This window comes from Coregonus lavaretus, assembly GCF_964263955.1.
Source record: "Coregonus lavaretus genome assembly, contig: HAP1_SCAFFOLD_3119, whole genome shotgun sequence".
Classification (NCBI taxonomy): domain Eukaryota; kingdom Metazoa; phylum Chordata; class Actinopteri; order Salmoniformes; family Salmonidae; genus Coregonus; species Coregonus lavaretus.
The window spans coordinates 4,897-32,886 of NW_028163515.1; the positions used below are offsets into that span (position 1 = coordinate 4,897).

The window sequence follows — 27,990 nt, forward strand, 5'->3', positions numbered from 1 at the left end:
ATCTGAGCTCAGAGTAGATGAGAGACTGAGGGGCGGTTTCCCAGACAGAGTTTGATTGAAGTCAGGACCAGGTAAATTCTACTTAAGTATCTCCCCAATATCCCCACACGTCTTATTACCTGTTCTGTCTGTGTCACGTATACTCCCTTTCCGGCATTCCAGGTCACCAGTCTGCTCATTATTACGCACACCTGTCACCATCGTTACGCCCCCTGCGACCAATCAGACTCCCCTGGACTCCATCCCCTTCCTGATTACCTCCCCTATATCAGTCACTCCCTTTGGTTCCTTCCCCAGGCGTTATTGATTCTGTTTCAGTGTTTCATGTCTGTACGCTACTCCTGTTTCTTGTTTTGTTCTATGTATTATTAAAATCACTTCCGGTACTTGCTTCCTGACTCCCAGCATACACGTTGCAGTCTGGCTGTAGCAGGCTGCCTAGTAAATTAAATGTCTTTGGCCCCATTACACTAAAACATGTAGGCACAATGTTGTCCTCATCCATGTCAGTTGCAAGAACAAAATATTCAAACCGTTCTGGAAATGAGCTCCACTGCTCAATACTTTCATCAAACTGTCCAATGTTTCCAACAATTCCAGCCATTTTTCATTTCTCAATAGGCTCCTGATTGTCACTCACTTCAATATTGTCCTCAACCACAGCAATATTTTCCTCAGTCACGTGATCTTCATTCACTTCACTCACTGACGTTTCCTCCTAAGTTCGCTCATTTAGCAGTTTTAATTAAAAAGTTCATCTTCACAGCTGAATAAATGTCCTTTTCTTTAATCACTGTATGTTCCTCCCTTTTTAATCAAGTTGTTTTCCCGCTCCGACGTCCGTCTCCAGTCCTTTTCTGCCGTCCATGACGATGTTAACTCTCTTTCTTAGCTAGCTCGACTATGCACTTGCCTCTGCTATCAATACACTGTGCTAACATTAGCCTAGACTGGACCACAGAAAATAACAGTTTTAAACAGTTGTAAAAACCCACTTCTTCCAGACAGAATAGTTCCTGTAGATTCAGACTTACTCATCACCAATCTGTTGTTATGTCTCGTGGGTTTCATAACCACGTCTGTATAACAATTCAATAATGATGAGACAGGAGACAGGAATCAGTTCAACCATTTATCTGGAACGTGATCATCTCAACACATACAAACCCCCATGATGCTCTGCAGCACAACCCCAATATACAACAAATACATACATAAGTAAATGGAAACTAAACAAAACTCATAGAGGAATTTAAATGTTCAGTTGTAGAAAGTAGGGCCATGGGATAGGGTCAGAAAGGTCAGTATGTTTGATAACTGGTTACAGAGGTGACATAACAAGCATAAGGTCCATTATAACACAGTGAAGTAGAGGTGGGAGCTAAAAGCAGACATGGACAGTGAGACGGTGTGAGGAGGTCAGGGGTGAAACACTAGATCAGGACAGGTAGAAATGGCAGGGCTGGAAATAGACACAGAGACACATTCTGATCATGGCTCAGACCTGACCTGAGACACCCAAACAGAAGATGCCATAGCAAAGTCCTGTCCAGTAGGCTATATGGGATTTCCTTTCATCAAAATCCAACACAAGGAAATGTGTCCCGTGTGTGTGTGTGTGTGTGTGTGTGTGTGTGTCCAGTGTGTGAGAGTGTGTCCAGTGTGTGTGTGTGTGTTCAATGTTTGTGTCCAGTGTGTGTGTGTGTCCAGTGTGTGTGCCCAGTGTGTGTGTGTGTGTGTCTAGAGTGTGTGTGTGTGTGAGTCCTGTGTGTGTGTGTGTGTCCAGTGTGTGTGTCCAGTGTGTGTGTGTGTGTGTGTGTTCAGTGTGTGTGTGTGTGTCCAGTGTGTGTGTGTGTTCAGTGTGTGTGTGTCCAGTGTGTGTGTTCAGTGTGTGTGTGTCCAGTGTGTGTGTGTGTGTGTCCAGTGTGTGTGTTCAGTGTGTGTGTGTGTGTGTGTGTGTCCAGTGTGTGTGTGTGTGTGTGTGTGTGTTCAGTGTGTGTGTGTCCAGTGTGTTTGTCCAGTGTGTGTGTGTGTGTCCAGTGTGTGTGTGTGTGTGTGTGTGTGTCCAGTGTGTGTGTGTGTGTGTGTGTGTGTGTGTTCAGTGTGTGTGTGTGTGTCTAGTGTGTGTGTGTGTGTGTGTTCGTCCAGTGTGTGTGTGTGTGTTAAGTGTGTGTGTTCAGCGTGTGTGTCCAGTGTGTGTGTGTCCAGTGTGTGTGTGTTTGTGTTCAGTGTGTGTGTGTGTCCAGTGTGTGTGTCTAGTGTGTGTGTGGGTGTGTCCAGTGTTTGTGTGTGTTCAGTTTGTTTGTGTTCAGTGTGTGTGTGTGTGTGTCTAGTGTGTGTGTGTGTGTGTTCAATGTATGTGTGTGTGTCCAGTGTGTGTTTGTTCCCAGTGTATGTGTGTGTGTCCAGTGTGTGTGTGTGTGTGTTTGTCCAGTGTGTGTGTTCAGTGTGTGTGTGTGTATGTGTGTCTGTGTCCAGTGTGTGTGTGTTCAGTGTGTGTGTCCAGTGTATTTGTCCAGTGTGTGCATGTGTGTCCAGTGTGTGTGTGTGTGTGTGTGTGTGTGTGTGTGTTCAGTGTGTGTGTGAGTGTACAGTGTGTGTGTGTGTGTGTCTAGTGTGTGTGTCCAGTGTTTGTGTGTTAAGTGTGTGTGTTCAGCGTGTGTTTATTCAGTGTGTGTGTGTGTGTGTGTGTTCAGTGTGTGTGTGTCTAGTGTGTGTGTGTTCAGTGTGTGTGTGTGTGTGTGTGTTCAGTGTGAGTGTGTCCAGTGTGTATGTGTGTGTGTCTAGTGTGTGTGCGTGTTCAGTGTGTTTGTGTGCGTGTCCAGTGTGTGTGTGTGTGTTTGTCCTGCGTGTGTTTGTCCAGTGTGTGTGTGTGTGTGTGTGTGCAGTGTGTGTGTATGTGTAGTGTGTGTGTGTGTTTGTCCAGTGTGTGTGTGTCCAGTGTGTGTGTTTGTCAAGTGTCCAGTGTGTGTGTTTGTCCAGTGCATGTGTGTGTATCCAGTGTGTGTAAGTGTGTGTGTGTGTGTGTCTAGAGTGTGTGTGTGTGTGTGTCCTGTGTGTGTGTGTGTGTGTGTGTTCAGTGTGTGTGTCCAGTGTGTGTGTTCAGTGTGTGTGTGTGTGTTCAGTGTGTGTGTGTGTGTCCAGTGTGTGTGTGTGTCATGTGTGTGTGTGTGTGTTCAGTGTTTGTGTGTGTCCAGTGTGTGTGTTCAGTGTGTGTGTGTGTTCAGCGTGTGTGTGTGTGTCCAGTGTGTGTTTGTTCCCAGTGTATGTGTGTGTGTCCAGTGTGTGTGTGTGTGTGTGTGTGTGTCCAGTGTGTGTGTTCAGTGTGTGTGTGTGTGTGTGTGTGTGTCCAGTGTGTGTGTGTGTGTGTGTGTGTGTGTGTGTGTGTTCAGTGTGTGTGTGTCCAGTGTGTGCGTGTGTGTCCTGTGTGTGTGTGTGTGTGTGTGTTCAGTGTGTAAGTTTGTGTGTACAGTGTGTGTGTTTGTCTAGTGTGTGGGTCCAGTGTGTGTGTGTGTGTGTGTGTGTGTTCAGTGTGTGTGTGTCTAGTGTGTGTGTGTGTGTGTGTTCAGTGTGGGTGTGTGTCCAGTGTGTGTGTGTGTGTGTGTGTTCAGTGTGTGTGTGTCCAGTGTGCGTGTCTAGTGTGTGTGTGGGTGTGTCCAGTGTGTGTGTGTGTTCAGTTTGTTTGTGTTCAGTGTGTGTGTGTGTGTCTAGTGTGTGTGTGTGTGTTCAATGTATGTGTGTGTGTCCAGTGTGTGTGTGTGTGTGTGTTTGTCCAGTGTGTGTGTTCAGTGTGTGTGTGTGTATGTCCAGTGTGTGTGTGTTCAGTGTGTGTGTCCAGTGTATTTGTCCAGTGTGTGCGTGCGTGTCCAGTGTGTGTGTGTGTGTGTGTGTGTGTGTGTGTGCAGTGTGTGTGTGTGTGTGTGTGTGTGTTCAGTGTGTGTGTGTGTACAGTGTGTGTGTGTGTGTCTAGTGTGTGTGTGTTCAGTGTGTGTGTGTCTCCAGTGTGTCCGTTTGTGTGTGTTCAGTGTGTGTGTGTGTGTGTAGTGTGTGTGTCCAGTGTGTGTGTTTGTCTAGTGTGTGTGTGTGTGTGTGTGTAGTGTGTGTGTGTCCAGTGTGTGTGTCCAGTGTGTGTGTTTGTCCAGTGTGTGTGTGTGTGTGTGTCCAGTGTGTGTGTGTCAGTGTTACCATGGTTATTATTTACAGGGACACTGAGTCCCCATCATCCCAAACCCAAAACCCTGGATAGAGGGGCTCAGTGAATGTGGAGTGGAATGTGTTCAGGTGGGTCAGTGTGTCAGAGGAGACTCTGTAGAAGGACAGAGTGCCGGCTGGCCAGTCCAGATACACTCCTACTCTGTGGGAGCTGGAGGAGGGGACGTCTATGGTAGTGGACTTATTATTGTGACAGGCAGTGTAACTGTTGCCAGAGCAGTCAAGACTCCAGGACTTGTCATTGTATCCAAGACAACTGTCATCACACAATCCTCTCCTGCTGGTTCCTTTATATGCCACTCTTATAACACCCCTTCCTCTCCTGCTGATTCCTTTATATGCCACTCCTATATCAGCCCCTTTCCCACTCCACTCTACCTCCCAGTAACAGCGCCCAGTCAGACCCTCTCTACACAGCACCTGAGGCCAGAACTCAAATCTCTCTGGGTGATCAGGATACGGCTGCTTCTCTCTCCCCCATGTCACCTTTCTGTTCTCCTCAGACAGAGAGAGGAATCTGTTTACTGTGTTTGGGTCCAGTGTGAGATCACAGACATCTGATGGATGAAACCAGACACAATATTAGAAATAATCATTCACTTTAGAATGTTAACTCACTTTTCACTAATTCATTTAATGTAGATGTTTCTAGGTATCAAAAGGAGAAGTTAAGGTAACTTGAGACTTGTTGAATGATCATATGTTATACTGTATGGTAATATAAAACACACTTATTCCCATTAATTACACAAACACACACACACACACATCCTGAACACACACACACTGGACACACACACACATCCTGAGCACACGCACACCCAGACACACACATTGTCAAAGAAACTCTTTGTAAACTTTGGTGTCCCTGATTTGTGCTTCTGTAGAACTACAGCTGATATTTAATATGACCAAGTAAGTAATGATGGTGGTCTTTGACTTTGACTTCACTTGAATTAAGACTTATTCTTAGTCATATTCTTCACAGCAGTCAACACTCACATTTTCTAAGTCCAGGTTTCATTGTGTTCTCTCCACCATGTTCCACACTGTAGCGGTAAGCAGAAGAACAGACAGTCATTGAGGGATACACCTGAACTCACACACACAAACAGTAAGTATATACATTTGTCCAAGTGTGTGTGTGTGTGTGTGTGTGTGTGTGTGTGTGTGTGTGTGTGTGTGTGTGTGTGTGTGTGTGTGTGTGTGTGTCCAGTGTGTGTGTTTGTGTCCAGTGTGTTTTTGTGTTTGTGTGTCCAGTGTGTATGTGTGTGTGTGTGTGTGTGTGTGTGTGTGTGTGTGTGTGTCCAGTGTGTGTATGTGTCCATTGTGTGTGTGTGTCCAGTGTGAGTGTGTGTGTGTCCATTGTGTGTGTATGTCTAGTGTGTGTGTGTGTGTGTTTAGTGTGTGTGTGTGTCCAGTGTGAGTGTGTGTGTGTCCAGTGTGTGTGTTTGTCCAGTGTGTGTGTGTGTGTGTGCGTCCTTTGTGTGTGTGTGTGTCCTTTGTGTGTATGTGTCCAGTGTGTGTGTGTGTGTGTGTGTGTCCAGTGTGTATGTGTGTCCTGTGTGTATGTGTGTCCAGTGTGTGTGTGTGTCCAGTGTGTGTACTGATACACGTGCACACACACACAAACACACACTGGACACTCACACACACACACACTGGACAAACACACACACACACGACACACACACACACACAGGACAAACACACACAGGACAAACACACACACACACTGGACACACACACACACTGGACACACACACACACTGGACACACACACACACTGGACACACACACACACTGGACACACACACAGACACACACAAACACACACAGGACACACACACCACACAGTCTTTATATAACTTAGTCCAAGTGGTGGTCAGAATGTTTGTCTTAACTAGCCTGATAACTCCAACATGTCTGATAGGAACATTGACATAAACCCTCTACATACTTGAGTTTCTCCAGTCTGCAGTGTGGATCCTCCAGTCCAGCAGAGAGCAGTCTGACTCCTGAGTCTCCTGGGTGATTGTAGCTCAGGTCCAGCTCTCTCAGGTGTGAGGGGTTTGACTTCAGAGCTGAGACCAGAGAAACACAGCCTTCCTCTGTTACTAGACAGCCTGACAGCCTGCAAAGAGTCAAATCATATTAAAATCACACTGCTATTCTTTGGTGGTGAAAATAGTGGCAGTATATTTTTTTCAACATGTTCAGATATATCAGTGTCCTGAAACCTGACATATCTATTCATAAATGAATGTATCATTATTAGAAATTGTCAGATTATTGCTTGTAGATAGAAACATGTATAGTACAAATATTTGAGTAGACTGACCAGAGCAGTTTAAAAAGCAGTATCAGTCAAAAGACAGACAGTGAGGTATCAGATTTAGATTGTATTGAGTATACAGTCCACACCATATCTATTTTGACAGAGAAGCTAACATTTTAAATGAAAGCACTTTTTGTATCTATTCCCTCCATTTGAATAAGTCATAAGTATTCTGACCAATTCACTTATAGTGTATTAAAGTAGTCAAAAGTTTAGTATTTGGTCCCAAACTCGTTGGTTGCATTTGCAGTTTGTTTTGGTTGTGTTTTGGGTTATGTTTTGCCCAATAGTAACTGAATGGTGGATGATGACTGGATTAATCTTCTGTCTAAGTGAGTAGATAACATGTTTCGAAACACTACAAAATTAATCCTGACAATGCCATGATTAATAAAACTCATGAATGAATCATGAAAAATAATGAGTGAGAAAGTTACAGAGGCTACAACAAAACATGCTAACCTCTCACCATTACCAATAACAGAGGGGGTATGATCCTTGTTCCTCTGTAACTTTCTCATTCATCATCATTCTCGATTCATTCATGATTATTCATTATCATGGTAGCATCCACATGAATGTAGAAGTGTTCAGAAACATATTCTATTCTTACTGACAATACAAGTGAAGTGACTCCAAAATGACAGGACATTATTCACCATTCAGTTTCTATTGGGAAAACATCATCCAAAACACAACCAAGACAAACTGCAAATGTATTCAACAAGTTTGTAGAATCACAAGCTTGATGTAATCACTGTGGGTAAGGAATATGGGACCAAATACTAAACGTATGACTACTTCAATACAATATAAGTGAATATGTCCAAATTATTAAGACCTTTTCAAATGGGAGAACTAGATACATAAAGTGCTTTCATTTCTAAACAGTAACACAGATATGTATGAATACCCTCAAATAAAAGGTGCCATTATATACTGTCACCTAATATCAAACATTCTATCTCAAATCCAAAATGCTGGAGCATAGCACCAAATGTAAAACTGTAAGCTTCACTGTCCAAACACATATGGTGTGGACTATGTGTGCCTGGTAAACACATGTGGATCTAGTGAACAGTTATCACTTGTTGACCAACTACAGGAATACTGACCTCAGACTCTCCAGTTTACAGTGGGGATTCCCCAGTCCAGCAGAGAGCAGCTTCACTCCTGAATCCTTCAGGTCATTGTTACTCAGGTCCAGCTCTCTCAGGTGTGAGGGGTTTGACTTCAGAGCTGAGACCAGAGAAGCACAGCCTTCCTCTGTGACTAGACAGCCTGACAGCCTGCAAAGAGTCACATCATATTAAAATCACACTGCTATTCTTTGGTGGTTAAAATAGTGGCAGTATATTTTTTTCAACGTATTCAGATATATCAGTGTCCTGAAACCTGCCATATCTATTCATAAATGAATGTTTCATTATTAGAAATGACAAATTATCAAAGTATTGCTTGTAGATAGAAAAATGCATATTACAAATATTTGAGTAGACTGACCAGAGCAGTTTAAAAAGCAGTATCAGTCAAAAGACAGACAGTGAGGTATCAGATTTAGATTGTATTGAGTATACAGTCCACACCATATCTACAGTGCATTCAAAAAGTATTCAGACCCCTTGACTTTTTCCACATTTTGTTAAGTTACAGCCTTATTCTAAAATATATTAAATTAGTTCTTTTTCCCCATCAATTTACACACAATACCCCATAATGACAAAGTGAAAACAGGTTTTTAGACATGTTTGCAAATATATAGAAATACCTTATTTACAGAAGTTTTCATGTCACCTTTTATTTGAGGGTATTTTAATACATACAGTGGGGGAAAAAAGTATTTAGTCAGCCACCAATTGTGCAAGTTCTCCCACTTAAAAAGATGAGAGAGAAGCCTGTAATTTTCATCATAGGTACACGTCAACTATGACAGACAAAATGAGATTTTTTTTTCCAGAAAATCACATTGTAGGATTTTTTATGAATTTATTTGCAAAATATGGTGGAAAATAAGTATTTGGTCAATAACAAAAGTTTCTCAATACTTTGTTATATACCCTTTGTTGGCAATGACACAGGTCAAACGTTTTCTGTAAGTCTTCACAAGGTTTTCACACATTGTTGCTGGTATTTTGGCCCATTCCTCCATGCAGATCTCCTCTAGAGCAGTGATGTTTTGGGGCTGTCGCTGGGCAACACAGACTTTCAACTCCCTCCAAAGATTTTCTATGGGGTTGAGATCTGGAGACTGGCTAGGCCACTCCAGGACCTTGAAATGCTTCTTACGAAGCCACTCCTTCGTTGCCCGGGCGGTGTGTTTGGGATCATTGTCATGCTGAAAGACCCAGCCACATTTTATCTTCAATGCCCTTGCTGATGGAAGGAGGTTTTCACTCAAAATCTCATGATACATGACCCCATTCATTCATTCCTTTACACGGATCAGTCGTCCAGGTCCCTTTGCAGAAAAACAGCCCCAAAGCATGATGTTTCCACCCCCATGCTTCACAGTAGGTATGGTGTTCTTTGGATGCAACTCAGCATTCTTTGTCCTCCAAACACGACGAGTTGAGTTTTTACTAAAAAGTTCTATTTTGGTTTCATCTGACCATATGACATTCTCCCAATCCTCTTCTGGATCATCCAAATGCACTCTAGCAAACTTCAGACGGGCCTGGACATGTACTGGCTTAAGCAGGGGGACACGTCTGGCACTGCAGGATTTGAGTCCCTGGCGGCGTAGTGTGTTACTGATGGTAGGCTTTGTTACTTTGGTCCCAGCTCTCTGCAGGTCATTCACTAGGTCCCCCCATGTGGTTCTGGGATTTTTGCTCACCGTTCTTGTGATCATTTTGACCCCACGGGGTGAGATCTTGCGTGGAGCCCCAGATCGAGGGAGATTATCAGTGGTCTTGTATGTCTTCCATTTCCTAATAATTGCTCCCACAGTTGATTTCTTCAAACCAAGCTGCTTACCTATTGCAGATTCAGTCTTCCCAGCCTGGTGCAGGTCTACAATTTTGTTTCTGGTCTCCTTTGACAGCTCTTTGGTCTTGGCAATAGTGGAGTTTGGAGTGTGACTGTTTGAGGTTGTGGACAGGTGTATTTTATACTGTTAACAAGTTCAAACAGGTGCCATTAATACAGGTAACGAGTGGAGGACAGAGGAGCCTCTTAAAGAAGAAGTTACAGGTCTGTGAGAGCCAGAAAAAATCTTGCTTCTTTGAAGGTGATCAAATACTTATTTTCCACCATAATTTGCAAATAAATTCATTAAAAATCCTACAATGTGATTTTCTGGAGAAAAAAATTCTCAATTTGTCTGTCATAGTTGACGTGTACCTATGATGAAAATTACAGGCCTCTCTCATCTTTTTAAGTGGGAGAACTTGCACAATTGGTGGCTGACTAAATACTTTTTTTCCCCACTGTATCTGTTTCACCGTTTAGAAATGAAAGCACTTTATGTATCTAGTCCCCCCATTTGACGAAGTCAAACGTATTCTGACCATTTGACTTATAGTGTATTAACGTAGTCAAAAGTTGAGTATTTGGTTGTGAACTCATTGTTTGTATTTGCAGTTTGTTTTGGGTTATGTTTTGCCCGATAGTAACTGAATGGTGGATGATGACTGGAGTAATTTTCTGTCTAAGTGAGTAGATAACATGTTTCTAAACACTACTAAATTAATCCTGATGATGTCATGATTAAGAAAAATTATGAATGAATCATGAATAATAATGAGTGAGAAAGTTACAGAGGCTACAACAAAACATGCTAACCTCTCACCATTACCAATAACAGAGGGGGTATGATCCTTGTTCCTCTGTAACTTTCTCATTCATCATCGTTCACGATTCATTCATGATTATTCATAATCATGGTAGCATCCACATGAATGTAGAAGTGTTCAGAAACATCTTCTATTCTTACTGACAATACAAGTGAAGTGACTCCAAAATGACAGGACATTATTCACCATTCAGTTTCTATTGGGAAAAACATCATCCAAAACACAACCAAAACAAACTGCAAATGCATTCAAAAGTTTGTAGATTCACAAGCTTGATGTAATCACTGCAGGCAAAGAATATTCAAAGACCAAACACTAAAACACTAAACATTGGACTAAATTAATTTGTCCAAATACTTATGACTTTTTCAAATGGTAGACCTAGAGAACTACATACATAAAGTGGTTTCATTTCTAAACAGTAAAACAGGTATGTATGAATACCCTCAAATAAAAAGTGACATTCTGTACTGTTGCCTAATATGAAACAATTTCAAATCCAAAATGCTGGAGCATAGCACCAAATGTAAAACTGTAAGCTTCACTGTCCAAACACATATGATGTGGACTATGTGTGCCTGGTAAACACATGTGGATCTGGTGAACAGTTATCACTTGTTGACCAACTACAGGAATACTGACCTCAGAGTCTCCAGTTTACAGTGGGGATTCCCCATTCCAGCAGAGAGCAGCTTCACTCCTGAATCCTTCAGGTCATTGTTACTCAGATCCAGCTCTCTCAGGTGTGAGGGGTTTGACTTCAGAGCTGAGACCAGAGAAGCACAGCCTTCCTCTGTGACTAGACAGCGTGACAGCCTGCAAAGAGTAAAATCATATTAAAACCACACTGCTATTCTTTGGTGGTCAAAATAGTGGCAGTATATTTTTTTCAACATATTCAGATATATCAGTGTCCTGAAACCTGCCATATCTATTCATAAATGAATGTTTCATTATTAGAAATGACAAATTATCAAAGTATTGCATGTAGATAGAAAAATGTATAGTACAAATATTTGAGTAGACTGACCAGAGCAGTTTAAAAAGCAGTATCAGTCAAAAGACAGACAGTGAGGTATCAGATTTAGATTGTTTTGAGTATACAGTCCACACCATATCTAGTTTGACAGTGAAACTGACATTTTAAATGTGGCTCTATACTCCAGCATTTTGGATTTGAGATCAAATGTTTCATATGAGGTGACAGTATATAATGTCACCTTTTATTTGAGGGTATTTTAATACATATCTGTTTCACCGTTTAGAAATGATAGCACTTTATGTTACTAGTCCCCCCATTTGACGAAGTCAAACGTATTCTGACCATTTGACTAATAGTGTATTAACATAGTCAAAAGTTGAGTATTTGGTTGTAAACTCGTTGGTTGTATTTGCAGTTTGTTTTTGGTTATGTTTTGCCCAATAGTAACTGAATGGTGGATGATGACTGGAGTAATTTTCTGTCTAAGTGAGTAGATAACAGGTTTCTGTAGCTGTGCCACTAGAGATCCTGGTTCGAATCCAGGCTCTGTCGTAGCCGGCTGCGACCGGGAGATCCATGGGGCGGCGCACAATTGGCCCAGCGTCGTCCAGGGTAGGGGAGGGAATGGCCGGCAGGGATGTAGTTTGGTTGGTAGAGCATGGCGTTTGCAACGCTAGGGTTGTGGGTTCGATTCCCACGGGGGGCCAGTATGAAAAAAAGTAATAAAAAATAATGTATGCACTCACTAACTGTAAGTCGCTCTGGATAAGAGCGTCTGCTAAATGACTAAAATGTAAATGTTTCTAAACACTACTAAATGAATCCTAATGATGCCATGATTAAGAAAAATCATGAATGAATCATGAATAATAATGAGTGAGAAAGTTACAGAGGCTACAACAAAACATGCTAACCTCTCACCATTACCAATAACAGAGGGGGTATGATCCTTGTTCCTCTGTAACTTTCTCATTCATCATCATTCACGATTCATTCATGATTATTCATAATTATGGTAGCATCCACATGAATGTAGAAGTGTTCAGAAACATATTCTATTCTTACTGACAATACAAGTGAAGTGACTCCAAAATGACAGGACATTATTCACCATTCAGTTTCTATTGGGAAAAACATCATCCAAAACACAACCAAGACAAACTGCAAATGTATTCAACAAGTTTGTAGAATCACAAGCTTGATGTAATCACTGCAGGCAAAGAATATTCAAAGACCAAACACTAAAACACTAAACATTGGACTAAATTAATTTGTCCAAATACTTATTACTTTTTCAAATGGGAGAACTAGATACATTAAGTGCTTTCATTTCTAAACAGTAAAACAGGTATGTATGAATACCCTCAAATAAAAGGTGACATTCTGTACTGTCGCCTAATATGAAACATTATATCTCAAATCCAAAATGCTGGAGCATAGCACCAAATGTAAAACTGTAAACTTCACTGTCCAAACACATATGGTGTGGACTATGTGTGCCTGGTAAACACATGTGGATCTGGTGAACAGTTATCACTTGTTGACCAACTACAGGAATACTGACCTCAGAGTCTCCAGTTTACAGTGGGGATTCCCCATTCCAGCAGAGAGCAGCTTCACTCCTGAATCATTCAGGACATTGTTACTCAGATCCAGCTCTCTCAGGTTTGAGGGGTTTGAACTGAGAGCTGAGGCCAACACTTCACAGGATGTGTCTGTGAGTTTACAGCCAGTGAGTCTGTCAACAGAGTAAATACCATGAGGGACAGGTTGGATTAAAATGTTACATTTAGCTTCCCTGCTTACAGTTACCTCTTCACTAATAATGTGAACACTGTGTATAGATGTCTCAATGCTACAACTTTTCTGATCCGTTTGTATTACAGTTTGTTTAAGAGTTTTCAGCTGATAGAAAGTTTAGTCGGCCAATGAAAATATTGTTGTTCTTACATACAGTAAAGTTTGGTCTGAGGGATAGTCACATGAGTACTTACAGAGCCCGTCAGCCAATAAAAATGCTGCTGTAACTACAATGTGTTTTGATGTGGGATATTTCCATGAATACTTACAGAGCTTTCCTGTAGCCTCTCACAGCTGGGAGCAGTCTCCTACGACCCTCCTCTGATGTCTTGTATACCTTCAGGTCAAACACATCCAGAACCTCCTCTGATATCTGTAGCATGTAGGCCAGCGCTGAACACTGAGAAAGTGTGAGGTTTTTGGATCTCTTCTCTGACCTCAAGTACGCTTGGATTTCCTCCTGTACTGAATGGTCTTTCATCTCTATCAGACAGTGGAAGAGATTGATGCACCTCTCAGGGGAGATGTTCTTCCTCTGCATCACCTTCAGGGAACGGATTGTTTTCTGGACGCTGTCTGGACTGCTTTCTGTCTGTGTCACCAGACCTCGTAGGAGTTTCTGATTGGACTCCAGTGACATGCCATGAAGGAAGCGGACAAAGAGGTCCAGGTGTCCATTCTTGCTCTCCAAGGCTTTATCCACGGTACTCTTCAGCAGCTCATGCAAGGTTAGCTCTTCAGATGCAGCTCTAGACTTTCCCTTGAGGAAGGGCTTCAGTGCATCCATGTTCTTGGTTGTGTAACAATGGTACATGTAGACAGCTGAGAGAAACTCCTGAATGCTCAGATGAACAAAGCAGTACACCACTCTCTGAAATAACACAGACTCTTCTTTACAGATTTGTGTGCACACTCCTGAGTACACTGAGGCTTCTTTGACATCAATGCCACACTCTTTCAGGTCTTCTTCATAGAACATGAGATTACCCTTCTCCAGATTTTCAAACGCCAGCTTCCCCAGCTTCAGAAGAATTTCCTTATCTGACTCCATGAGCTCCTGTTGATCCATCTCATCTCTTCCATGATATTTCTGGTTCTTCAGGCTGGTCTGAATGAGCAGGAAGTGTATTGCCATCTCAGTCAGAGTCGTGGGCATCTCTCTCCTCTTGTCTGTACTCAACATGTGCTCAAGGACTATTGCAGAAATCCAACAGAACACTGGCATGTGGCACATGATGTGGAGGCTCCTTGATGTCTTTATGTGTGAGATGATTCTGCTGGCCAGGTCCTCATCACTGAATCTCTTCCTGAAGTACTCCTCCTTCTGTGGGTCATTGAACCCTCGTACCTCTGTCACCTGGTCAACACACTTAGGGGGGATCTGATTGGTTGCTGCAGGTCGGGAGGTTATCCATAGGAGAGCAGAGGGAAGCAGATTCCCCATGATGAGGTTTGTCAGCAGAACATCGACAGACGATGTCTGGGTGACATCAGACACCTTTTCATTGTGCTGGAAATCCAATGGAAGTCTGCTTTCATCCAAACCATCAAAGATGAACATAGCTTTACAGGCAGTGAGTTTCTTTGCATTGCCTATGTCTAGTTCTGTGTGGAAGCCATTTAAAAGTCTGAGAAGACTGTACTGGAGATCTTTAATCAAGTTCAGCTCCCGGAAAGGAAGCACAAATATGATATCCACACCTTGGTTCGCCTTCTCTTCAGCCCAGTCTAGGATGAACTTCTGCACAGAGACTGTTTTTCCGATGCCAGCGATGCCCTTCGTCAGCACAGTTCTGATGCTTCTCTCTTGGCCTGGTAAGGGTTTAAAGATGTCATTGCAGTGGATTGCTGTGTCATGTGAGGTTGGTGTCCTGGATGCTGTCTCTAGCTGCCACACCTCATGTTCATTGTTAACCCCTTCACTCTCTCCTTCTGTGATGTAGAGCTCTGTGTAAATCCTGTTGAGGGGAGTTTGGTTCCCTGCTATTTCCATGCCTTCTATCACACATTCATACCTCCTTTTCAGACTGTCTTTATGGTTTACTATAGCTCTCTGCAGGCTGTCATCCACTACAAGGGAAGAAGAACAATGGTGTGTATCAGAAACATTCATTGACAGGATGAAAAGTGGGCCTTCCACAACTACAGTAACTTCTATTATCTCATAATATTGTAGTTAACTACTGTAAATCATATTAAGGTCTTGACTTGGCCCACGTGTGCAAGTGGTCTTACTGTTTTCAGAGCCTCGTGTTTTATTGGGTTGACTCAGGTGCTGTAGTACAGGCCGTGTTCTGGATCTCTTTCTACACTGAGGACAGTCATAGTCTCCTGAAGGAGCAGGTTTCTCCCAGTATCTGGTGATGCACTGTCTGCAGAACCTGTGTCCACAGGTGATAGAGACTGGATCCCTCAGCACCTGCTGACACACTGCACACCTGGACTGATCCTCTGGCAGAGTAGACCTTCCACTACAGAGATAAAGGAGAGAGAGATTGTAGATGTTAATACTGATCCTTTAACAGAGTAGACCATCCACTACAGAGATAAAGGAGAGAGAGAGATTGTAGATGTTAATACTGATCCTCTAACATAGTAGACCTTCCACTACAGAGATAAAGGAGAGAGAGATTGTAGATGTTAATACTGTTCATAGACAGCCAGCTGGGAACAGTATACTCTGCTCTCTGAGTGTGGTAGTAGCCTCTGGAAAGGATAACATGTCCACAGTGGTATTACTAAACTATATGAACTCAGAAGGTTGTAGAAACATGTCCACAGTGGTATTACTAAACTATATGAACTCAGGTTGTAGAAATATGTCCACAGTGGTATTACTAAACTATATGAACTCAGAAGGTTGTAGAAACATGTCCACAATGGTATTACTAAACTATATGAACTCAGGTTGTAGAAACATGTCCACAGTGGTATTACTAAACTATATGAACTCAGAAGGTTGTAGAAACATGTCCACAGTGGTATTACTAAACTATATGAACTCAGAAGGTTGTAGAAACATGTCCACAGTGGTATTACTAAACTATATGAACTCAGAAGGTTGTAGCAACATGTCCACAGTGGTATTACTAAACTATATGAACTCAGAAGGTTGTAGAAACATGTCCACAGTGGTATTACTAAACTATATGAACTCAGATTGTAGAAATCTTCAAAAGTATAGAATGTACACACTAAGAAAAGAGGGTTCCGCAAGGGTTCTTTGGGAAGGTGATGGTTCTATGTGGAACCATAATGACTCAAAGAACCCTTCAAGCCATTCAATGGTTCTTTGCAGTTCACAAAAAGGGTTATTTGCGTTTTAGTGATAATTAAAATGTAGAGGCAGTGGCTCATTAGAATATTTTGCGGAGTGGTTTGTTCAAAGCTCTTTTTGTGTAACAGTGAGTGAGTGCCATTGACGTTTATCTAATGTGTTGTGTTCTGCAATGACTGTTAATACACACAGTTTTGTAGGACTATGGCCAGTGACGGTGTCTTGTGAACGACTCACGTATGGCCTTGTGTCAATTGAGAACGGTTGACTAAGTCAGTGGTTCTCAATTCTCTCCTCAGTGATCTAGTGATGTTACGTTTCATACTGAAGCTCCAAGGCATGCGTTGAAATCGCTAAGCAGCTAACTTCGAATCAGTGTTCCGATGAGTGTATCACTTTATCAGAAGTACGTCATCAATGATGTCCGAAGCTTTGTTTAATCACATGCTTTTTCAAACCGTGTGTTGCAAAATGCGAGATCCCACTGATTTCACCGTGGTTCCAATGCTTTCTTCGATTAAGCTGCTTTCAAACACCGACCACTACGGGATATCATACTTATACATTTAGTTAGGATTTTGTACAAGTAATTTCACCTGACTGGTGTCTTAGCTGGTAGAGTAGGGAACTATGGAACATTCCAGGATGTGGGGGTATGAGTTCGAATCCCGTTGAAGAGACACTATTTAGAAAATAGTTTTGCGAAACCACACTTTCTGCACTGTTCAAATCATTTGTTTTATTTAGTATAGTATAAGCTTCTCTCTTAAGCATCCTCAATAATGCCATAGATTCCATTTTTGAAAAATAGTCAACTTGAAGGCAGAAAAATAAGCATGTGTCACGCCCTGACTCTGGGGACTCGTATTTGTTGAGTCAGGGTGTGTATATTCATTGTGGTGATGTTCTATGTTGCATTTTCTATGTTTAGATCTAGTATGTGTAGATCTATGTTGGCCGGTGTGGTTCCCAATCAGAGGCAGCTGTAGCTCGTTGTCTCTGATTGGGGCCCATACTTAGGCAGCCTATTGGCACTAGTGGGTTGTGGGATCTTGTTCCGTGTTATGGTATGGTATGGTATGGTATGGTATGGTATGGTATGGTATGGTATGGTATGGTATGGTATGGTATGGTATGGTATGGTATGGTATGGTATGGTATGGTATGGTATGGTATGGTATGGTATGGTATGGTATGGTATGGTATGTTGTGTTGTGTTGTGCTGTGCTGCCTTGGACTTCACGTTACGTTTGTTTATTGTTTTGTCGTTGTGTTTATTCGTTAATAAACATGTATGCATATCACGCTGCGCCTTGGTCCGTCCCGTCTATAAACGATCGTGACAGAAGATCCCACCAAACGAGGACCAAGCAGCGTGTTCAGGAGCAAATGCCGGGAATTCAACAGGAGGTTACATTAGTAGATGTCCTCCTCGGTTGGGGGAGAAATACGGAGGAGGAGGCCGTCCGTTACCGGAAGGCGATGAAGGAGGATGCCCAGGTAGGAGAGGAGAAACGGCGCCAACAGTGCCGATGACGGAGACCCGAGAGGCAACCCAAGAACATTTTGGGGGGGGGGCACACGGTGTGGACGACGAGGCAGCAGGAGGCCGTTAAAGGGCGGATCTGCAGGTTAGGAGAGGAGGCCACCATGTTACGGAGGCTATTGGTTCAGAGGGAGCAGGAGTTATTCGGTCAGAGGGAGGAGCTACAGGGGGCAAAAAGGAAGAAGGAAGGTGTAGAGGCACGGCGAGAGGAGCTGGTTAGGTAGCAGAAGGAGCGGGGGTTAATAAAGGAACCCAGTCCCGCTCCTCGCACCAAGCAAGTGGTGCGTGTCGCCAGTCCGGTCCGGCCCGTTCCTGCTCCCCGCACTAAGCCAGTGGTGCGTGTTCCCAGTACGGCCTGACCCGTTCCTGCTCCCCGCACTAAGCCAGTGGTGCGTGTTCCCAGTACGGTCCGGCCCGTTCCTGCTCCTTGCATCAAGCCAGTGGTGCGCGTCGCCAGCCCGGTCCGGCCTGTTCCTGTCCCTCGCACCAAACCAGTGGTGCGCGTCGCCAGCCCGGCCCGGCCTGTTCCTGTCCCTCGCACCAAGCCAGTGGTGCCCGTCGCCAGCCCGGTCCGGTCTGTTCCTGTCCGTCGCACCAAGCCAGTGGTGCCCGTCGCCAGCCCGGTCCGGTCTGTTCCTGTCCGTCGCACCAAGCCAGTGGTGCGCGTCGCCAGCCCGGCCCGGCATGTTCATGCCCCTCGCACCAAGCCAGTGGTGCGTGTCGCCGGCCCGGCCCGGCCTGTTCCTGCCCCTCGCACCAAGCCAGTGGTGCGCGTCGCCAGCCCGGCCCGGCCTGTTCCTGTCCCTCGCACCAAGCCAGTGGTGCGCGTCGCCAGCCGGCCCGGCCTGTTCCTGTCCCTCGCACCAAGCCAGTGGTGCGCGTCGCCAGCCCAGCCCGGCCTGTTCCTGTCCCTCGCACCAAACCAGTGGTGCGCGTCGCCAGCCCGGTCCGGCCTGTTCCTGCTCCTCGCACCAAGCCAGTGGTGCGTGTGTCCAGTACGGCACGGCCCGTGCCTGTCCCACCGGTGCCTAATCCAGCTCCGGTTAGCTGCTCAACTCCGGAGCCAGAGAAATCCGCTCCACCGTCGTCGGGTCCAGCTCCGGTCAGCGGCTCCAGTCCAGACCCAGACGTCAGCCCCTCTCCAGGTTCGGGGTCTCCCACACCAGGGTCCAGACAGGGCTTGGTACTTCGTGGGAGGAAGGAGAGGGGAAGCAGCGCGCCGAGGTCCAGACCAGACCAGGGGTGCAACAGGGAGGTGGAGAGTAAGTGGTCGTCACGCCCTGAGCCGGATCCGCCTCCGAGGTGGAATGCCCACCTGGCCCCTACCCTGTTATGTTTATGTTGTGCGGTCGGAGTCCGCACCTTTGGGGGGGGGGGGGGGTACTGTCACGCCCTGACTCTGGGGACTCGTATTTGTTGAGTTAGGGTGTGTATTTTCTGTGTAGTAATTTCTATGTTGCATTTTCTATGTTCAGATCTAGATCGTGTAGATCACTAGTTGGTTGTGGGATCTTGTTCTGTGTTAAGGTATGGTATGGTATGGTATGGTATGGTATGGTATGGTATGGTATGGTATGGTATGGTATGGTATGTTGTGCTGCCTTGGACTTCACGTATCGTTTGTTTATTGTTTTATCGTTGTGTTTATTCGTTAATAAACATGTATGCATATCACGCTGCGCCTGGTTCCGTCCCGTCTATAAACGATCGTGACAGCATGATGTAAAGATGTGAACTGACTGGAGGCTATTAAAGCCAACGACTTACCGCTAAAGAGTTTTGATCAAATCAGTGGAGAAAAAATGACCTTTATCTGATAATCACACATTGCTATTTATTGCTGACCAGCAGATGTCACTAATGTGCATTGTGAATGAATAAAGAAGCTCAGAGCAATTAACCTATTTGACACAATTGGCTGGAAAGCCTCATTAGCAAACTAAGTTTCCTGAAGCAATCACTACAGTGACCCACAGCAGTTTGAGAGCTAGCACATCTGATGCAACTGGTCATGGCAGGTAGCCTAGCGTTAAGAGCCAGTAACTGAAAGGCAGGTAGCCTAGCATTAAGAGCCAGTAACTGAAAGGCAGGTAGCCTAGCGTTAAGAGCCAGTAACTGAAAGGCAGGTAGCCTAGCGTTAAGAGCCAGTAACTGAAAGGCAGGTAGCCTAGCATTAAGAGCCAGTAACTGAAAGGCAGGTAGCCTAGCGTTAAGAGCCAGTAACTGAAAGGCAGGTAGCTTAGCATTAAGAGCCAGTAACTGAAAGGTCGCTGGTTTGAATCCCCGAGCCGACTAGGTGAAAAATCAGCCAATGTGCCCTTGAGCAAGGCACTTCACCCTAATTGCCCTATGTTGCTCTGCATAAGAGCGTCTGCTAAAATGTTAAATATAACACCTATGGAATTTTAACAATATAGTATGGCTAACCAGAATACAAAAAAAAAAACTGTAATGTTCTTCAAAAGGATCTACAAAGAACCTTTGAGATTGAGGAAGGTTCTTTAGTGAACCATTCTCTATAAAGGTTCTATAAAGAACCATAACAAAGGGCTCTTTATAGCCAAAAAAAGGTCTGTAACCATAGCGAACCCTTTTTTGGCACTACATAGAACCTTTAGTTGTTAGTGTGTAACCACTAAATGCATTTAAGAAAAATGATTTGTTGTTACAAACAAACTGCAAATATCAAGGCAGTTGTCATTAAATGTTACAATATGTTTTATTTATTGTGATTTGTGTAGAGCAAAACATTACATTCTATTCAATTATAAAGCCCTTTGTAAAAAAAATACTGCATTACCTAAAATGGTTACTAACCTATAGAAGTATGAGATACCATGCCCGGTCACAGGGATGGAGAACTCCTTCCTTCTGTCACTACAGATTTAGATGGAGAACTCCTTCCTTCTGTCACTACAGATTTAGATGGAGAACTCCTTCCTTCTGTCACTACAGATTTAGATGGAGAACTCCTTCCTTCTGTCACTACAGATTTAGATGGAGAACTCCTTCCTTCTGTCACTACAGATTTAGATGGAGAACTCCTTCCTTCTGTCACTACAGATTTAGATGGAGAACTCCTTCCTTCTGTCACTACAGATTTAGATGGATAACTCCTTCCTTCTGTCACTACAGATTTAGATGGATAACTCCTTCCTTCTGTCACTACAGATTTAGATGGAGAACTCCTTCCTTCTGTCACTACAGATTTAGATGGATAACTCCTTCCTTCTGTCACTACAGATTTAGATGGAGAACTCCTTCCTTCTGTCACTACAGATTTAGATGGAGAACTCCTTCCTTCTGTCACTACAGATTTAGATGGATAACTCCTTCCTTCTGTCACTACAGATTTAGATGGAGAACTCCTTCCTTCTGTCACTACAGATTTAGATGGAGAACTCCTTCCTTCTGTCACTACAGATTTAGATGGATAACTCCTTCCTTCTGTCACTACAGATTTAGATGGAGAACTCCTTCCTTCTGTCACTACAGATTTAGATGGAGAACTCCTTCCTTCTGTCACTACAGATTTAGATGGAGAACTCCTTCCTTCTGTCACTACAGATTTAGATGGAGAACTCCTTCCTTCTGTCACTACAGATTTAGATGGATAACTCCTTCCTTCTGTCACTACAGATTTAGATGGAGAACTCCTTCCTTCTGTCACTACAGATTTAGATGGATAACTCCTTCCTTCTGTCACTACAGATTTAGATGGATAACTCCTTCCTTCTGTCACTACAGATTTAGATGGATAACTCCTTCCTTCTGTCACTACAGATTTAGATGGAGAACTCCTTCCTTCTGTCACTACAGATTTAGATGGAGAACTCCTTCCTTCTGTCACTACAGATTTAGATGGATAACTCCTTCCTTCTGTCACTACAGATTTAGATGGAGAACTCCTTCCTTCTGTCACTACAGATTTAGATGGAGAACTCCTTCCTTCTGTCACTACAGATTTAGATGGAGAACTCCTTCCTTCTGTCACTACAGATTTGGGTAAAACAGCTTTTCATTTCTTTGCACCTCACTTATGGAACAATCTTCAAAATACCGTCCAGTTTGATGCATGGGGGCCTTTTGGTCCATTCATATTGTTAGTAGAGGACCTCTTCACTGAGGAATGTGGTTGTTTTTTATTATGTTTTTTTTTTATCATGGGGTTTTTTATCATGTTTTTTTTTGTATTTTTCTTTTTGTGTTTCCTGCCTTGATTGTAGCATCTGTCTCTCTAACTTGTATTGTGTAATTGCTGTAATTCATTTTATTGTGTAATTTCTGTAATTACTTTTGTGTAATTGCTGTATTTCCTTGTATTGTGTAATTGCTGTAATTACTTTGATTGTGTAATTGCTGAAATTACTTGTAGTGTAATTGCTGTAATTACTTTTATTGTGTAATTGCTGTAATTACTTTTATTGTGTTCTTGCTTGGTCTTGTCATGCAGGTCTCCATTTAAACAGACCTTGGTCTCAATCAGACTACCTTGCCTTAAATAAAGGTTAAAAGGTGCAATATGTAACTTTTTGGGTGACCCGACCAAATTCATATAGAAATGTAAGATCTGGCATTCAAAGCAAGTCTAGGAAGCGGTAGATCTGTTCTATGTGAGCTATTTCTTTGCTTCCCGGTCTTAAGTTTCGGTTTTGCGTCTTTTAATTTCGGTTTTGTACACCAGTTGAAAATACAATATTTTTGTTTATGGAAAATATATTTCATATCGGTTTTGATGATACAATGATTCTCTACACTATACTTGCTTGTTTTGTCACATAAACTGAAATAACGTGAACAATTAGAATTTTAGCAACCAGCAACTGGCAGGAATAAATAAACCACTATGAAACAACATGTTAAAATATACACTGAGTGGACAAAACACACAAAGCCCCCTCCTGCTTTACAGTATATACTCAGATACACAAAATACAGGTAAAAGTCAGTAAATTAGAATATTTTGAAAAACTTGATTTATTTCAGTAATTGCATTCAAAAGGTGTAACTTGTACATTATATTTATTCATTGCACACAGACTGATGCATTCAAATGTTTATTTCATTTAATTTTGATGATTTGAAGTGGCAACAAATGAACATCCAAAATTCCGTGTGTCACAAAATTAGAATATTGTGTAAGGGTTACATTTTGAAGACACCTGGTGCCACAAACTAATCAGCTGATTAACTCAAAACACCTGCAAAGGGCTTTAAATGGTCTCTCAGTCCAGTTCTGAAGCCTACACAAACATGGGGAAGACTTCAGATTTGACAGCTGTCCAAAAGGCGACCATCGACACATTGCACAAGGAGGGAAAGACACAAAAGGTTATTGCAGAAGAGGCTGGCTGTTCTCAGAGCTCTGTGTCCAAACACATTAATAGAGAGGCAAAGGGAAGGAAAAACTGTGGTCAGAAAAAGTGTACAAGCGATAGGGATCACCGCGCCCTAGTCAAGATTGTGAAAAAAAACCCATTCAAAAATGTGGGGGAGATTCACAAGGAGTGGACAGCTGCTGGAGTCAGGGCTTCAAGATCCACCACCAAGAGACGCTTGAAAGACATGGGTTTCAACTGCCGCATACCTCGTGTCAAGCCACTGTTGACCAAGAAACAGCGCGAAAAGCGTCTCACCTGGGCTAAGGAAAAAAAGAGCTGGACTGCTGCTGAGTGGTCTAAAGTCATGTTTTCTGACGAAAGCAAATTTTGCATTTCCTTTGGAAATCGAGGTCCCAGAGTCTGGAGGAAGACAGGAGAGGCACAGGATCCACGTTGCCTGAAGTCTAGTGTAAAGTTTCCACCATCAGTGATGGTTTGGGGTGCCATGTCATCTGCTGGTGTCGGTCCACTCTGTTTCCTGAGATCCAGGGTCAACGCAGCCGTCTACCAGCAAGTTTTAGAGCACTTCATGCTTCCTGCTGCTGACCTGCTCTATGGAGATGGAGATTTCAGGTTCCAACAGGACTTGGCGCCTGCACACAGCGCAAAATCTACCCGTGCCTGGTTTACGGACCATGGTATTTCTGTTCTAAATTGGCCAGCCAACTCCCCTGACCTTAGCCCCATAGAAAATCTGTGGGGTATTGTGAAAAGGAAGATGCAGAATGCCAGACCCAACAACGCAGAAGAGTTGAAGGCCACTATCAGAGCAACCTGGGCTCTCATAACACCTGAGCAGTGCCAGAAACTCATCGACTCCATGCCACGCCGCATTAATGCAGTAATTGAGGCAAAAGGAGCTCCAACCAAGTATTGAGTATTGTACATGCTCATATTTTTCATTTTCATACTTTTCAGTTGGCCAACATTTCTAAAAAATCCCTTTTTTGTATTAGCCTTAAGTAATATTCTAATTTTGTGACACACGGAATTTTGGATTTTCATTTGTTGCCACTTCAAATCATCAAAATTAAATGAAATAAACATTTGAATGCATCAGTCTGTGTGCAATGAATAAATATAATGTACAAGTTACACCTTTTGAATGCAATTACTGAAATAAATCAAGTTTTTCAAAATATTCTAATTTACTGACTTTTACCTGTACATACAGTGGGGAGAACAAGTATATGATACACTGCCGATTTTGCAGGTTTTCCTACTTACAAAGCATGTAGAGGTCTGTAATTTTTATCATAGGTACACTTCAACTGTGAGAAAATCACATTGTATGATTTTTAAGTAATTAATTTGCATTTTATTGCATGACATAAGTATTTGATACATCAGAAAAGCAGAACTTAATATTTGGTACAGAAACCTTTGTTTGCAATTACAGAGATCATACGTTTCCTGTAGGTCTTGACCAGGTTTGCACACACTGCAGCAGGGATTTTGGCCCACTCCTCCATACAGACCTTCTCCAGATCCTTCAGGTTTCGGGGCTGTCGCTGGGCAATACGGACTTTCAGCTCCCTCAAAAGATTTTCTATTGGGTTCAGGTCTGGAGACTGGCTAGGCCACTCCAGGACCTTGAGATGCTTCTTACGGAGCCACTCCTTAGTTGCCCTGGCTGTGTGTTTCGGGTCGTTGTCATGCTGGAAGACCCAGCCATGACCCATCTTCAATGCTCTTACTGAGGGAATGAGGTTGTTGGCCAAGATCTCGCGATACATGGCCCCATCCATCCTCCCCTCAATACGGTGCAGTCGTCCTGTCCCCTTTGCAGAAAAGCATCCCCAAAGAATGATGTTTCCACCTCCATGCTTCACGGTTGGGATGGTGTTCTTGGGGTTATACTCATCCTTCTTCTTCCTCCAAACATGGCGAGTGGAGTTTAGACCAAAAAGCTCTATTTTTGTCTCATCAGACCACATGACCTTCTCCCATTCCTCCTCTGGATCATCCAGATGGTCATTGGCAAACTTCAGTCTCATCAGACCACATGACCTTCTCCCATTCCTCCTCTGGATCATCCAGATGGTCATTGGCAAACTTCAGTCGGGCCTGGACATGCGCTGGCTTGAGCAGGGGGACCTTGCGTGCGCTGCAGGATTTTAATCCATGACGGCGTAGTGTGTTACTAATGGTTTTCTTTGAGACTGTGGTCCCAGCTCTTTTCAGGTCATTGAACAGGTCCTGCCTTGTAGTTCTGGGCTGATCCCTCACCTTCCTCATGATCATTGATGCCCCACGAGGTGAGATCTTGCATGGAGCCCCAGACCGAGGGTGATTGACCGTCATCTTGAACTTCTTCCATTTTCTAATAATTGCGCCAACAGTTGTTGCCTTCTCACCAAGCTGCTTGCCTATTGTCCTGTAGCCCATCCCAGCCTTGTGCAGGTCTACAATTTTATCCCTGATGTCCTTACACAGCTCTCTGGTCTTGGCCATTGTGGAGAGGTTGGAGTCTGTTTGATTGAGTGTGTGGACAGGTGTCTTTTATACAGGTAACGAGTTCAAACAGGTGCAGTTAATACAGGTAATGAGTGGAGAACAGGAGGGCTTCTTAAAGAAAAACTAACAGGTCTGTGAGAGCCGGAATTCTTACTGGTTGGTAGGTGATCAAATACTTATGTCATGCAATAAAATGCAAATTAATTATTTAAAAATCATACAATGTGATTTCCTGGATTTTTGTTTTAGATTCCGTCTCTCACAGTTGAAGTGTACCTATGATAAAAATTACAGACCTCTACATGCTTTGTAAGTAGGAACACCTGCAAAATCGGCAGTGTATCAAATACTTGTTCTCCCCACTGTATTTGTTCAGATCTTGAAGATTCTCCTCTTCAATAGTAATATAATCAATTCTTCCAGTAACTTACCTAGGGTCAAAGGTCACTGGTCCATCACTAAAATGTATAGGACGATGCATAGAGAAGTCACTCTTCATGGACAGATGACTGGGTACTGGAGAGACTGATCTCCGAATTTGGTTGGAGATTCTGGAAAACATAATAAATCCCCATGAAACTACATTATAAAATATATAAAAACTATATTTCAAGAGATAAAATACATTACATGAAGCAATAAAATATATGCCATTATATAAAGCAAAAAACATACACTGAGTATACAAAACATTAAGAACACCTTCCTAATATTGAGTTGCACCTCCCCTCTCTTTTGCCCTCAGAACAGCCTCAACTCGTCGGGGCATGGACTCTACAAGGTGCCGAAAGCGTCCCACAGGAATGCTGGCCCATGTTGACTCCAATGCGTCCCACAGTTGTGTCAAAATGGCTGGATGTCCTTTGGGTAGTGGACCACTCTTGATACACACAGGAAACTTTTGAGCGTGAACAACCCAGCAGCGTTGCAGTTCTTGACAAAAACCTGTGTGCCTGGTACCTACTACCATACCCCGTTCAAAGACACTTAAATATTTTGTCTTGCCTATTCACCATCTGAATGGCACATTTACACAATCCATGTCTCAATTGTCTCAAGGCTTAAAAATCCTTCATTAACCTGTCTCCTCCCCTTCATCTACACTGATTGAAGTTGATTTAACAAGTTACATAAATAAGAGATCATATCTTTCACCTGGATTCACCTTATCAATCTATGTCATGGAAAAAGCAGGTGTTCATAATGTTTTGTACACTCAGTGTATTAAAATATATGACATAAACAACTAATTATAAGCAGATGCTTTACAGTATATACTCAGATACACAAAATACATCTGGTTTCAGATCTTGAAGATTCTCATCTTCAATAGTAATATGATACATTTTTACCTAGGGTCAAAGGTCACTGGTCCATCACTAAAATGTATATGACGATGCATAGAGAAGTCACTCTTCATGGACAGATGACTGGGTACTGGAGAGACTGATCTCCAAATTTGGTTGGAGATTCTGGAAAACATAATAAATCCCCATGAAACTACATTATAAAATATATAAAAACTATATTTCAAGAGATAAAATACATTACATGAAGCAATAAAATATATGCCATTACATAAAGCAAAAAACATACACTGAGTGTACAAAACATTAAGAACACCTTCCTAATATTGAGTTGCACCTCCCCTCTCTTTTGCCCTCAGAACAGCCTCAACTCCTCGGGGCATGGACTCTACAAGGTGTCGAAAGCGTCCCACAGGGATGCTGGCCCATGTTGACGCCAATGCGTCCCACAGTTGTGTCAAAATGGCTGGATGTCCTTTGGGTAGTGGACCATTCTTGATACATACAGGAAAATTTTGAGCGTGAAAAACCCAGCAGCGTTGCAGTTCTTGACAAAAACCTTTGTGCCTGGTACCTACTACCATACCCCGTTCAAAGACACTTCAATATTTTGTCTTGCCTATTCACCATCTGAATGGCACATTTACACAATCCATGTCTCAATTGTCTCAAGGCTTAAAAATCATTCATTAACCTCTCTCCTCCCCTTCATCTCCACTGATTGAAGTTGATTTAACAACTTACATAAATAAGAGATCATATCTGTCACCTGGATTCACCTTATCAATCTATGTCATGGAAAAAGCAGGTGTTCATAATGTTTTCTACACTCAGTGTATTAAAATATATGACATAGACAACTAATTATAAGCAGATGCTTTACAGTATACAGTGGG

At 42.9% G+C, this 27,990-nt stretch overlaps 1 protein-coding gene across 1 annotated transcript; it reads right to left on the minus strand.

Moving 5' to 3' along the window:
- Window positions 1-4,123: 4,123 nt before the first annotated feature.
- On the minus strand, window positions 4,124-27,214 carry LOC311118043 (NLR family CARD domain-containing protein 3-like). The gene is made up of 9 exons (XM_084192919.1): window positions 27,140-27,214; window positions 26,219-26,338; window positions 15,362-15,597; window positions 13,396-15,196; window positions 12,923-13,064; window positions 10,987-11,111; window positions 7,680-7,839; window positions 4,540-4,761; window positions 4,124-4,446 (listed from the first exon to the last, which is right to left on the minus strand). Exons 1-9 carry the CDS (start codon window positions 27,205-27,207, stop codon window positions 4,198-4,200), a joined length of 3,123 nt encoding a protein of 1,040 aa, XP_084049045.1. The 5' UTR covers window positions 27,208-27,214; the 3' UTR covers window positions 4,124-4,197.
- Window positions 27,215-27,990: the final 776 nt, after the last annotated feature.

Coding starts and splice junctions, on each gene's coding strand:
- LOC311118043 (XM_084192919.1), bottom strand. CDS start 27,207: ATGAAGAGTGACTTCTCTATGCATCGTCATATACATTTTAGTGATGGA. Junction 15,197..15,361: donor AACACGAGGCTCTGAAAACA/GTAAGACCACTT, acceptor CTTCCCTTGTAG/TGGATGACAGCCTGCAGAGA. Junction 4,762..7,679: donor TGGGGAATCCCCACTGTAAA/CTGGAGAGTCTG, acceptor TCAGATGTCTGT/GATCTCACACTGGACCCAAA.